We start from the raw sequence: 14,513 nt of genomic DNA, 5'->3' as shown, positions 1-14,513 counted from the left end.
ACCAATAAGCGGAGCACATCTCTTTGTGACGTAGGAAAGTGTTGTAATCTGGATCCGTTTTTTTCAGATCCGTTTCAGCCACTTTTTTAGAGATTTGGCGAAGGAGGAAAATAGAGAGGGTTGTGTTTTCTGACACTTGGTGAGTTCCCTGGAACACCGGGGACACATATTCATGTATAAAAGACGTCCAAAGGTGCATTGTGCATGATAGGTCCCCTTTAAATAATCTGTGGAGTCTCCGCTTTAATCGGATATATTGTATGTGCAGTTTCGATAAGTAATAAGGGTATCTTTATTTTTGAATTCTGTGCTAAAGTGCGTTAGCATTTAAAAAAAAAAAAATGAATAAAACCGCACGTCCCTGCGGCGTGAATACCGCGCATGCGCATACCACGGTTATCGCCATGACACGGTATATCGTTCAGCCCTATTGTGTAGTCAATTCCACCCTTCAATGTAGCATAAATGTGAACTCTCATTACAGGAACAATACCGGAAACATACGTAGGAAAGATCCTCAGCTCGCTGATTGGATGTTTTAGCTGCAATGCATGTTTTTAAAGATATTACTGATTTTATTTGAATATAAGAATGTAAATACTGAGTTGAGAGAATAGTCAGGGGATTTGGGTGATGGGAGACAAATCTATGGAATCACAATTTCAATAGCTTAGCATGACGGATATACCTTTCTGTCTGTGATGTTTTACAAATCAGATATTAATGTGTAGAAGTAAAACATGAGAAATAGTATAGCAATATCCTGTACAATTATGTAAAAACTTGAATAAAACTACACATCTTCAGATGTTATACATACATAAGTGTCCTACACTAATAATACAAAGTTATTATTTGTATGCTGTGTGTACCTTGTGTGCACCGCCTAGTGGTTAAAGCACGTTATTGAATTATTATATAAGGTCAATGATAGAAATATAGAATATAAAAAAAAAGATACTGTAAGTGATCTCTACAATAAAACAGTTTAGTGCACGATGTACAAAGATATTAATATGAGGATGTGCAAAACAGACAAACTAATTCACCTTTATTAACACATTAAAGAATACTTTAGGTTAAGGTCTTCTTTCAAATAATAAAAAAGCTTTGGGGGTATCTATCTACAGATAAATATTAAGCCTGACAAAGTACTTAACGTCTAATATATTGCTTTCCTGCAATGTTAACTATGTTGAAGCACTTATTTGAACTGATATTATACACATTAATTATACTCTTATGTATGTAGATAGTATAAGAAATGTGCAGAATATGACAGTTTAATGGTGGAGGTACACACATATTGATAGATGTCTTGTAATGCACTGTTGAGGAACCTGTGACCTAAGGTTTTTATTCATTGCATAACTACACCGTAGTTGTGTATATGATATGCCAATAAACCTTTGAAATCTTGAAAGGGATGTGCAAAATAGCAATTAGATACAGTCTTTAATTAACTATTAGTAGAGAATAACGAGTAATGAATATACTTTATAGAGATCTGCAGATAAATGTTTAGTCTTCTCAAGCACCAACTATCAAATATCTCGCCTGATTGTTGGCACTTGACAATCACCTTCCCCTGAATTTTACTCAGGTGTAACTAAAGTCTGCTTTAAGGGTTGATTATATTTCACATCATTAATCAGAATCTGCAAAATAACAAAAATAAATGTAGTGGAGTAAAAATATCAGGTTAACCTCTGAATTGTAGTGGAGTAGAACAAAGTAGTACATGCTGCTGTAACAAAAACATTTCCCAACTTGGGATCAATAAAGTATATATTATCTTAAGATGTTTGATCGCTACTGCCATATTAGCAAAATGTGCCTCTGAACCTTGACAAGTGCATGTTTCAGGCTTATCAATGAACAACAGGAGGGGTCACAGACATAAGACCAGCTGCTAAATAAAGCTATTCTGACCTTAGCTGTCATGTGGGTATATTAATGCTGCCCATTATGGACACAAGCAATTGTCACCCATTTATTAATTATATGTTTTAAATTTGATAACACCACTGTGTTTCGTATCCCCTAAACCTCCAGGGGTGTAAACAGTTTAATACTGGCAACTTCTAATTGTGGGAAATACGAAAACGTCTTTTAAAACTACAATTCCCAGTAGAGACGTGCCATAGAACATGTTGCGAAACACAGAATATCCAGCATGTGTAGTTCTGTTTAGTTTAGTTTCCAATTCCAGTTTTGGAAAGTCTGCCGTGGTTCCATTCCATTTCAAAGAGCTGATTGACGCTCGGCGTATAACCTTGTCGCACTGCCACTCCAACATCCAATCAAAGAGCTTGAGGACTAATCACGGGGTTTGCAAAGCAAGGCGGATGTTGTCGTCCCAAATGATAACTGGGGATTCTGGGTAGTGGAAACTCTGTAGTGTCTAAACTCCGAAAAAACTATTTGTTTCTCCGAATCGAAGGTTAAAAACACAAAAGCATTGTACATAATTGAAACCAATCAATATTGTGTAATTAACAAGGATAAACTGATGTTTTTTAGTGGATGAGTAATGCAGATATCACTGTGTAATCATTTGACAGTGAGGAGAATACATCCGGTTTTATTATGAAAACTTCGAGACCGGAAATACTGTTTTCATCCCGTGAGGATTGACGCTAACTTTACAAGGAAGCTGCCGCATATACTAGTTATCCTGGCGAGACCTCAAATCATCTTCGTAATATCTATCAAACTATAGATCCTACACATCCACTGGACGTAGATTACAAAAGTACAATATATACTTCTCGCTAGAAATCTAATCAATAAGGATTTTAATGGCCAAACTATTGCACAATTTAGGATTTTCCAGAGAGGGTTATTTGTGAATAAACGACCCTCCGGAGCGTTTGCAATCAAGCATGTTGTTTCTTACACGACCACTAGAGGTGCTACACTTTCAAACGTGACTCTGGGTCGTATTAAGCTGCTGAACAATCGACCTATATGGTCGTTGTTTATAGGAGGACAGGCTGGACTTTGTTATATAACAGCAGGTTGAGAATCATCTTCATCATGTTAAATATTTCATAAAGAATGTTTATCTTCAATGACAGATAACAGGAAGTGAAGAGAGAATGTCGTTTTTTCATTACTGGATGTCATACTCTACCAGATTAGTCTCTTAAATTGTTTTGTTTCATCCAATGCTGTTATTGCAGATAAATAAAGAAGTGCAACAACATGCACTTCTGATCAGATCCATTTACTTTTACATTTAAATCAAGCACAAACATTATATATTATTCGTGTTCGGGAATTTTCTGTTTCAGGTTTGTCAATAAAATGCTGAAAAATGAAAGTTTACCAACATTTATAAATTACATTTAAAAAAAAGCCACTTGTGGAGGATGCTAGCCTCAATCCACTGCCAGTCAGACTGAAGGGAATAAAACCAGACGCTGCCGCTGCAATAATGGATGTGGTTTTAAAAAGTCTCCAGGAGGCAGACACAAGCAGGTGGACTTTGTTATATGACAGCAGGTTGTAAGTGTAATCCGTATGCAATATTTGGAAACTTCACGTCAAATATTTCATTAAGAATGTATGTTTTCAACGACAGGAAGTGTAGCGAGATTGTAGTTTTTTCATTACTGGATGTCATACTCAGCCAGATTAGTCCTCTTAGAATATTATGTTTAATCCAATGCTGTTATTGCAGGTATATAAAGTCATGCAACAGTTTACGTGTTTACATGCTCTACAGATCCATTTACTTTTACATTTGAATCAAGCACAATACACTATATATTAATCTGTGTTCAGGAATTTTGATTCTGTTTTGGTTTGTCAACAACCTGCTGAAAAATAAAGCTTTACCAAACTATTATAACTGGCAGATGTTATTTTTGGGAGTTGGGGACTGGCTTCAGTAGAAGCTGCTGGGAGTCTCAGCAGTATGGAGTCAGATTTGGGTCAATATTCTAGCGCGTAAAACAAGCTACTCACGAGCGGAAAATGTGCTTTTACACGCGCATAAAATGACCCTCGCGCGCAGATTAAACCCCCGCGAGCGGCTCTGCGCCCGCGAGCGGCTCTGCGCTCGCTCGCGAGAAAGACAGCCCTCTTGCTCGCTCGCGGGAGTATCAGCCTCGCGGAGTCTGTCTACGCGCGTGTGAAAAGTTTCTGGCACTTTGGGGCGGAGCCACTGGACTTTGATTGACAGCTGCCAGGAAACCCGGAGTTGCCAGGTTTGATAAATGCCTGAACTACCAAGAGCCGAGGAGTGACAGCAGCAAAATCAGTTGGATGAGATTGAATGGTAAAGTTGTCCATAAAAAACTATTATATTCGTAAAGTGTACAGCTAATATATATATATGTGTTATTCTCCCTCACTGCAGAGAGACAGACGGACTGAAAAACAGACGATCAGATTCACCTTCAGACCAAACTAACAACTTCCTCTGAGTTCAGCAACAGGAGAGAAAAGTGGAAACTCCAACACTGCTGCTTCAACCTGCGGACCCTCCACCCCCTGAAGGTGAGTCTGACTCCAAACATCACTCATAGTGAATTTCAGTGAAGTCAGTAGAGGAGGGGGAGGGGAGCCATGACTTTTATTTTGTAACTTCATAGTTGAAGGCAAATCCTGCAGTGCTACAAGCAGTAAGTATAGAACAATATGAAACACAGAACACGGTAGAATGAATAGTAAAACAAATAAAAGGTCTAGGAAAGGCTCTATTGAAAAGATGGGTTTCGAGGCCTTTGATATTGTGACTACTGCAGACAACAAACTGACTTAAAAGAGACACTGCTTTTTAATATTAGGCAAATGGGCCAAGTCACCAAAACAAAGGTAATTTCTCTGTGGAGCTGAAAGTCCTGCTACACTTTGAAGCTTCATTACGACTGTACAGCTGAATGATACTCTATGAGCTACTTGACGGTTAAAATGTTCTGTACTGCAGAGATAAAATGAGGTTAAACCAGTTTATGGTGAGTTGCTGAGGAGTGGCTGGTGTTTGTGGAATGAGACACACCTGTGTGTTGCAGGTGAACAGAGAGAACCAGGAAACACTTTGTTATTCTTCCTCACTGCAGAGAGACAGACGGTGACTGACTGAACTTCCTGTCTGCTGTGTTTCAGCTTCACTCAGAGACAACATGGCTTCCAGGTTAGAGGAAGATCTCTGCTGTCCGGTATGTCAGGACGTCTTTAGAGATCCTGTTCTTCTGTCCTGTAGCCACAGCTTCTGTAAAGCCTGTCTGCAGACCTGGTGGGATAGGAAAGAAGAAAAGGATTGTCCAGTTTGTCGGAGAAAATCCTCCAAAGATGAACCTCCCTGTAACCTGGTGTTGAAGAACCTGAGTGAGACCTTCTTACTGGAGAGAGGTCAGAGATCTCCAGAGGCTCTCTGCAGTCTGCACTCTGAGAAACTCAGACTCTTCTGTCTGGACCATCAGCAGCCAGTGTGTCTCGTCTGCAGAGATTCAGAGAAACACACCAACCACAGCTTCAGACCCATCGATGAAGCTGCTCAGGATCTCAGAGAGGAGCTCCAGAAAGCTCTGCAGCCTTTAAAGAATAAACTGAAGCTCTTTGAAGAAGTTAAAGTGAAGTTTGATCTAACAGCAGGACACATGAAGGTCCAGGCTCAACACACAGAGAAGCAGATTAAGGAGCAGTTCAAGAAGCTTCACCAGTTTCTAGAAGAGGAAGAGGAGGCCAGGATGGCTGCACTGAGGGAAGAAGAGGAGCAGAAGAGGAGGATGATGGAGGAGAAGATGGAGGCTGTGAGCAGAGAGATAGCAGCTCTTTCACACACAGTCAGAGCCACAGAGGAGGAGCTGAGAGCTGAAGACGTCTCCTTCCTGCACAACTACAAGGCTGCAGTGGAGAGGCTGCAGCGCCCCCTGCTGGAGGATCCACAGCTGCCTTCAGGAGCTCTGATAGAGCAGGCCAAACACCTGGGCAACCTCAGCTTCAACATCTGGAGCAAGATGAAGGACATGGTGTCCTACTCTCCTCTCATCCTGGACCCAAACACTGCTGATCCATTAATCCTCCTGTCTGAAGATCTGACCAGAGTGAGACGAGGAGGAGAGAGACAGAAACTTCCTGATAATCCAGAGAGGTTTGATCTTTACCCCTTAGTCCTGAGCTCTGAGGGCTTTAACTCAGGGACTCACAGCTGGGATGTCCAGGTTACAGACAGTACATTCTGGTTTCTGGGTGTGTTAGCAGAGTCTGTCCAGAGGAAGGGAGACATACAGTCTGGATTATGGGGAATAGCTTTCTCTAAAGGTAAATATGCAGCATATTCACCATCAGATCCAGACACTCCTCTCAGCCTGAAGAAGGTGTTCCAGAGGGTCAGAGTGGATCTGGACTGGAACGGAGGAAAGTTGTCGTTCTCTGATCCTGACGCTAACACACACATACACACCTTCACACACACTTTCACTGAGAAGATGTTTCCATACATTCTCACTTTTGAGGGTGAAGTGCAGATATTACCGCTGAAGGTGTGTGTGACAGTGGATCAGAGCAGGTAGAGATAAACAGGATCATTATATCTGTGATGTTCGTCTCTGAAAGGGATCGTTCACTGACCTCTGAACCTGTCCTCCTGCTGTCTCTTTATTCTAAACATGTTTTTATTCTTGTTGTTATTGAGTTTGATAATCTGCTCTTTGATCATACTGTCAACCTTTATTAAATTGAAACACGTGCATTTAGCTGACACTTGTTGTATCCAAGTAACATCATGTTCATCAAATGTGCTGAACTGCTTCCTTTAGAGGAAATAAGAGATATATATTCTTCACATTTTAAATGATCTCACCCAGATTCAGATCTTTATGTCAGGCTATAGTTCAACCTTCTCTGTTTTATTGAAACTATGTCATTTTAAATTGCTCATTTGTGATTTGTGCATGATGGGAAAATAAATAAATAATATGTTTAATCCAACTGGAAGTTTGAGCAGCGAATCATTTATCAGATCCAAAATGAAATGCATTTTAATTTCCAGTCCAGACAATGTCGTTTTTAAATTGTTGAAATCAGAGTTTTATTACATGCAATTTTTAAATGTTAAACTTGTATAATCATATGAAACATACAGAACTACTGGGTTTAAATGAACTCTCAGACAGACCTCTTCGTCAGGGAATAAATTACATGTTTTAAAGAGATTTCTAAGTATTTAAATACAGAGTAAATGTTATACACAGTTTTCCCAGGAGAAGCCTAAACAGAGAGGACGACCCATTGCTGTTCAGCGTGGATTATCAAATGCACACGTTTATAAACTCTAAAGCAGGGGTCTTCAACTAAAATTCAACGAGGTCCAGTTAGAGAAAATCTCCCCATGCAAAGCTCCGGAACATCAAAATGTCTAAGTTGCTTTATGAATTAGTGTGATATATATTGAAGTAGCTGCAGCTTTATCAACGTCTGCATGTAATCAACAACTGACTGCCAATCAAATAAAGAAAGTACAATTCAAAAACAACAATATTTATAGTCAATTAACATTGAACTATACAGATATACAGTAAATACTGTGGATATGTGTAATGTTCCTCTCGGGCTGCATTTACAAATTAAATAGAGAAAATAAATAAAATATCTTTTGAAAATGTGTGCATCTTAAAAGTGCTTAATTTTAGATAAATAAAATAAAGTGTAGCAGCAGCTTGAGTTTCCCTTTTTCTTTGTTAACAGTTTCAGCCGATTATAGAACAATATCAGTCTTTACATCATAACAATTGAACAGTTTTAAAGTTTCTCTTTCTTTCCCTCTTATATTGCAGTCCTTCACTCGCTTTTTTAAAATTCAGTGTGAGAATTGAGCTGGAGCTTGTCCTGCCAGGAGTTTAAATCTGGGCTGACATGGAGTCAGGGCCATTCTCACACACATGCAGGTGCTCATTGATTACAGTGATGCAAACACAGGTATGGTGAAAAAAGAGAGAACTATTCGAAGCAGAAAAAAACCAGCGTAATATACCGTCTGACAAAGGCCTGTGCTATAATGCTTCAATTAACTGCTATTCTTTATAATATACTCAGATCAATAGGAGACAGAGATGTTACGTTATAAATCAAGGGTTTTTATTATTATTTACAGCAGGGGTGGGGAACCTTTTTCCTTTCAATTTTTACAACATCCTCCGAGGGTCGTACAAATGATTGAACTCAACCTCTGCTTAAAAAAAATAAAATCACAGCCCATTCATTTCTTCTTTCTTTCATTCTGTGCAAAGAAAAAGCAACCAATCCAGATATCTCACCATGACTCACGTTTGCATGCACGTGCACGGTGTGGCATGACCACCAAAACAGAAAGATATGGACACAAGATGTGTGCACATGTATTTAGTTTCCTATCCATGTGAACATGATTTAAGTGAGGGGGGGGGTACCTAACCTCCTCTAGGGGGGCATGCTCCCCCGGGAAGATTTTTGTTTTAATATTGAAGTTAAAAGCATCAATCTGGTGCACTTTGAGAGCAACATTAAGAGATCTATGGATACATCTCTCAACACCCATATGAAACAGAACTGTAAGCATATTTTTATTTTTGGATATTTTTACAAATCACTCCCATTTTAAACTCTATTCTTGTTATTTTTAACAACTTTTTTGTTACTGTCATATAGTATTTTATACCTGTTTTTCATTTAGTGTCATTAATAACTATAATGATCATATCAAGGTGTGCCTTAACCTCACTGAGCTGAGGTTATTTGAGCCTCTCAGGAGAGAGCTCTCTTCCACCTGGTTGTAGAAAAGCTCTTTAAATTCGTTAGCATAGCTAGCTAACCAGATGCTAATAACAACAGATCGCCACTGAGCTTACAACTAAAGACACAGCCACGCAAACACTGCGGCATGTGTACGGCTCCTTATGGGTACTGCAATATTTGAAGAGCTGGAGCGGCGTTCCGGTGCTCTCTGTCAGCACTCCTTTCAGACGAGACATATACCACGTGAAGACACGTGTTGTGTTCAAGGAACCTGTCCTTGGCCAGGAAAAACAGGTACTCGCTTGTTTAATTATTTTTGCGGTCTAGATTTCTTCTTCTTTTTTGAAGTGAGAAGTTGTGGACGGACTCCCCCCCCCCCACCCCCAAAACGAAAACTCTTCGGTTCTCCACTTATTACACAAGTCAACCAAATCAGCGTTAAAAAAGCGGGAGGAGCCGAAAAAACCGCTATTAATGTATTGATTATAGCTCCGGGTCCGTATAGGTCGGCATCTGGGTCCGGATCCGGACCGCGGTCCGCCTGTTGCCCACCCCTGCTCTAAAGGATTTCATCTCAATCTAAAATACTGATTTCTTGGCAGCGGTGTGTTATCGAGTTTTAACAATCTCTTGAACTTCCAGTTTGACCAATCAGAGTTGAGTATTCAGCTAAGACGTTTAATACAATATAATAATATATAGTAAAGTGAAATATATAATGGAGAAGACAAAGTAATGTGTGCACTATGAATATATAAAAACATGTATGTCACAATAGAGCTGTGCATTCATATTAATAATGATATCACTCAGATTATTAAAGCAGCAACAATCACATGTAATGAGAGAAGAGCAAACAGATGTTACAATGCTGTCAAATAATAAACTAACTAACATTTCTGATTAAATCAGTTTCACAAGAACAGAGGTTTCTTCAGACTGAAAACAAGTTGCTTCTTTTCCTCATGTTATTCATGTTTATTTCCTCACTGACGCGTCTCAGAATAAAAAGTAGAAACTTGGCTTGGTCGTGATTGGTCTAAAATACAGAGAGTTGTCAAACGCCATCAGAATGCTACGGCTAATTCAGAATGCTGCAGCCAGACTGGAGTAGTTGTACTATTGCCACTTCAATCACATTAGTATGCATAGAAAGTCACACATATAAGCCCCCGCCCCCTTCCGGCGGATGTCCCGCCCCACTTCCGGTTTGCAAAATAAAATAAACAAATAATTTAAAAATTAGAAAAATAAAATAAAAAAATAATTTAAAAATCAATCACATTAGTATGCATAGGATCCATGTCCCGCCTCCTAACCACTTCCTGTGCCCCCTAATCCTGTATACAGAATTGACTGTAACTTACAAATACTTGCAAATAACATGAAATAAATCAAAGTAAAGCATCTAAAAACCATATATTTAAAAAAAGTAATGTCAACCTCTCTCTCTCTCTCTAACCCCTCTTTGCTCTAAAAGAGTTCCGTGAAAAGTGTTGTGAACAGTCTGGACATGCCTGAGACAAGTCAGGACATGTGTGGGAGAAACCATAAAACCCCCTGGAGCTGTCTGACCATATGGCGGCCGAGGGGAGGGGTAACACACACACACACACACACACACACACACACACACACACACACACACACACACACACACACACACACACACACACACACACACACCACACACACCCACACACACACACACACACACACACACACACACACACACACACACACACACACACACACACACACACACACACACACACACACACACACACACACACCACACACACACACACACACACACACACACACTTCCCCCACCCCTCACCCCCCTCTCCCGTTATGGGGGTTGGATAAATAAAAGCCAGTCGTCTTTGTCACTCTTCAATATTTTTCAAGTCGAGAGAAATTACAAAGAGACGTCTTGATATGGGTTTAATCTGCGAGACATCGGTGACAACCTACAGCCATCCGTTGGGTGCTCCAATCAAGAAAAGATTGCGGTTTGTATGCCGTCTCCAAACGCCTCCAACCGATGAACTTCAGGGAGAATGGACTCTGGAAAATGGCGATGTTTGGGGTTATGCATTCAACTATATAGCGAATGAATTGCATTTCTACAACCTAAAGAAGGGGGAGTGCTAAAGCGACGCTGACCTCGACAGATTGGGCTGTGTTAACTCTGGTGTCTTCCAGAGAGCTCCACCCCACCACTGGATTGGAAGAAGGAGTGCATCAAGAAAACATAGTGGAACCAACGGTGTACAAGATTTTTGCAAAGAAAAGTCAAGAAACGCAGAAAGCAGGTGAGATCAAAAAAGAGTTTGCACCGCTGCCCCTCAAGCTGGAGGAAGTGGAAGGAGATATACCCCCGCAGCCAGCAGTCCTGTCAAGCACCGTATGGGAAACTAAAAGCGGACCCTCTGGGCGCTGGTATTACCGCTCAAGCCGTGTGGTGACGTGGGGTAAGGACCCCTCGGATGATTTTGTTTTGGAGTATTTCAACTCTACATGCAGGGTTTTTCAAACATCCCTGCATGTGCCTCTGACTGCTTGGCTGAAAATGATTGATGAGAAATCTGTAAAGCTTAAAGAACTTTTTAAACAGAGTCAGACATCGATCGACATTATACTGGTGAAAAAGACCCTCACTTATGCAGACGGCTCCGCCCCCCAACCAACATAACAAGTCCCACCCACCTCAACAGATCATTTAAAAGTAAGGACCCCTCAAGAACGTTCTGTGATCAACAACCATGGATCTGGAAAAAAACAACTCTATCACCGCGAGCTGCAGCCTGGATCAAACGCCTACAGGACCGCCATCCTCACCAACAATTTGGACACCAGATCTCGACAACTATATGGCGGGTATTGATATCACGGGGTAGCTGGATATGCCTCAACCTCCATCTACTCCATCCGAGTCTCCACAGGAATCAGCAGTAGTAGGCGTTGATATGCCATGCTATACTCGTGTTCCAGAGGGTGATGCTACAGAACGTGCCCGGACATCATCATTCCTGAATACGGTAAAAGCGGTTGTAGCCCATCTGCTGGATAGGGTCGTGCATCTGTACAGAAAGGACAAATGTTACGGATGTCAAGTCGATCATCCCAGTCAATTGCAGCACGAGTGTTTGTTTCCGTCCGAAGATTACTTTCTGGATATAAATTATGACGATGTGATAAAGAGACTGTGGACCGTTCGTTTCATTCCAGCCATTCGGGAGGCTCTACACCAAAGCCAGCTTCATGTGTCAGAGAGGAGAGTCTTTGGAGCTACCGAGGCGATTCTGCACAATCTCAGAAACACCAGACTCTTTGAGGCTAAAATGGAGAAGATTTACACCCAGCTGGTAGAGAACGACGAGACCCGTCTGAAGACTATAAGAGCAGCTTGGGCCTTTTGGCAGCAATAGGAAGAGTGTGACGTTTTTTTATTTTATTTTACTTGATCTAGTGTGTCCTTCCTAAAAATCATGTTTTTTTTGGTTTTAAAATTGTTTTATTTTGATCTGCTTGGAGAAAATGTTTTTTCTATACATGGGTGTGACATATCAATAAAATGCTTTGCAAGAAAACCTTTTGTACTCATTACCTCAACGGGGTGTAACAGGAAACATGTCTGAGAAACGTGCTATGCATAAAGTGTATTACACTCCTTCTAATCCAGGGAGTTTAGGAGGTGTGGATAAACTCCATAGAGCTGTACAGAATGAAATGGGTAAACAAATAAATGTAGAGAAAGTCAGAGAATATTTATCTGAGCAGGATGCATATACTTTGCACAAGCCGGCTAGGGTGCATTTTGTAAGAAACAGAGTTTTCGTACTCAGACCGCTGCAGCAATTTCAAGCAGATCTCTGCGATATGCAGTCGCTGTCCGAATATAATGATGGTTTTAATTATTTGTTAACAGTCGTAGATGTATTTTCGAAAAAAGCCTATGCTCAAGCATTAAAGAAGAAGACGGGTATTGAGGTTACCAAAGCCTTTGATACAATTTTAACACACAGTGAGATCCCTAAAAAGATACAAACAGATGCGGGGAAAGAATTCTTTAATAAAGTTTTTCAAAACTTATTGAAGAAAAGAGGTATACAACATTATGCAACCGCCAGTGATATGAAGGCATGTGTAGTAGAGAGATTTAACCGTACGCTGAAAACTAAAATGTGGAGGTATTTTACAGCTAAAAACACTCATAGATATATAGACGTCTTACCCGAACTACTTGAAAGTTACAATAATAGTTATCACCGAAGTATTAAAATGACGCCACTGCAGGTAACCAAGGAAAATGAGGCTCAAGTGTTTCGGAATCTATATAACCCCTCCAGCCTTCGTAAAAAAGCTGCTGTCAAAATGAACTTTAAGGAGGGGGAGCTTGTAAGGATATCCAAATTGAGAGGAGTATTCGATAAAAAATATGAGCAGAGTTATACGGACAAATTATTTACGGTGTCTGAAGGCTTACCTCGACAGCCACCTGTTTACAAACTCAAAGATTATGATGGAGAAGAGATCAAGGGGACTTTTTATGAGAAAGAGTTACAAAAAGTGAAGATAACCAATGACAAGGCTTTTCAAGTCGAGAAAATTCTAAAAAGGCGTGTGGTGAGAGGGAAAAAACAAATGTTTGTATCTTGGCATAATTGGGCCGAAAAATTCAACAGCTGGGTTGATGCTGGCGAAATCAAAGATGTATAAAAGCAAACAGAATCAACGCTCAGTCCTTCATTACAGCCATGGAGATAAATGAAGGGTTCTACATTACGCTGCCGTCTAATGCCAGCCTGGAGGTATTTCAAAACAATACAAGCTCTAGTTATCAGGTGAACCTGGCACAACCTTTACACTTGGATGGTTCGTGGCAGGTCGCCCTGACAGAAATATCATACCCACACACCTGGTATAACTTACCTACGGAAGCAGCCTTTTTTGAGTGGATAAAGAAAGCAAAACTCCCCGACATATCCCCGAATAGCAAGTTAAGGCTTCATATGTTTAGAGCTGGTTACTATAGTAGCATAACTCAGCTCCTAGAGGAACTTGAGTCCTGCTTCAAAAAAATTGACTCTGATGTCAGTTTACACTATAGTCCAATTCACAGGAAAATCGAATTTCTAGGAGGGGCCCAATATCGTTTCCGCTTTCCAAAAACCGTCGCTTATATGCTTGGAATACAACCAGACCAGTGGCTCAAATGTGATGATAAATCAGCAGCCTATCCAGCGGATATAAATGCTGGCTCAACACATCTATACTGCTATAGCAATGTGGTCAGTCACCAGCGGGTAGGTGACGCTTTTGCTCCTCTCTTGAGAACCGTATATATAAGAGGAACATTCGGCGATACCGTAACTCAGTATTTTAATCCTGCATACTACTTGCCGGTAACAAAAACACACATCGAGAATATAAAGGTAGAAATAAAAAACGACCAGAACAAACCAGTAAAGTTCACCTACGGAAAAAGTGTAGTGAAACTTCATTTCCGACCCTCAAAAGCAGGGCAATCTTTTACAAAACGATGATTCATCAAGACCCCCAACGTTTTGTGAGTTACTATGAAAATCAAGCGGGGGGATCCCTGCCTGGTTTTTATGGTGCACCGGTGATGTACGGGCGAGGAATTGGCTCTATATTTTCGAGATTATTTCATTTTGTCGCCCCCCTGGTGAGAAAAGGGTTCGCCATAGCTAAACCTCATCTGAAATCGGCGGCCAAAAATATTGCATCAGATGTTATCAGTAAGGCTGTCCATAGATTCG

At 40.5% G+C, this 14,513-nt stretch overlaps 1 protein-coding gene across 2 annotated transcripts; it reads left to right on the top strand.

Annotated features, from left to right (window-relative positions):
* Positions 1-4,232: 4,232 nt before the first annotated feature.
* On the top strand, positions 4,233-6,908 carry LOC117543344 (nuclear factor 7, brain-like). Of its 2 annotated transcripts, none has more exons than XM_034211542.1 (3): positions 4,233-4,285; positions 4,367-4,506; positions 5,116-6,908. In XM_034211542.1, exon 3 carries the CDS (start codon positions 5,133-5,135, stop codon positions 6,522-6,524), a length of 1,392 nt encoding a protein of 463 aa, XP_034067433.1. In that variant the 5' UTR covers positions 4,233-4,285; positions 4,367-4,506; positions 5,116-5,132; the 3' UTR covers positions 6,525-6,908. The 2 variants fall into 2 exon arrangements, with proteins under 2 accessions (XP_034067433.1, XP_034067432.1); XM_034211541.1 differs by having other exon boundaries at positions 5,070-6,908.
* The last annotated feature ends 7,605 nt before the right edge of the window (positions 6,909-14,513 follow it).

Source organism: Gymnodraco acuticeps, unplaced genomic scaffold (genome assembly GCF_902827175.1).
Source record: "Gymnodraco acuticeps unplaced genomic scaffold, fGymAcu1.1, whole genome shotgun sequence".
NCBI lineage: Eukaryota > Metazoa > Chordata > Actinopteri > Perciformes > Bathydraconidae > Gymnodraco > Gymnodraco acuticeps.
Note: the sequence above shows the minus strand (reverse complement) of the source record. Positions and strands in the feature narration are given on the sequence as shown.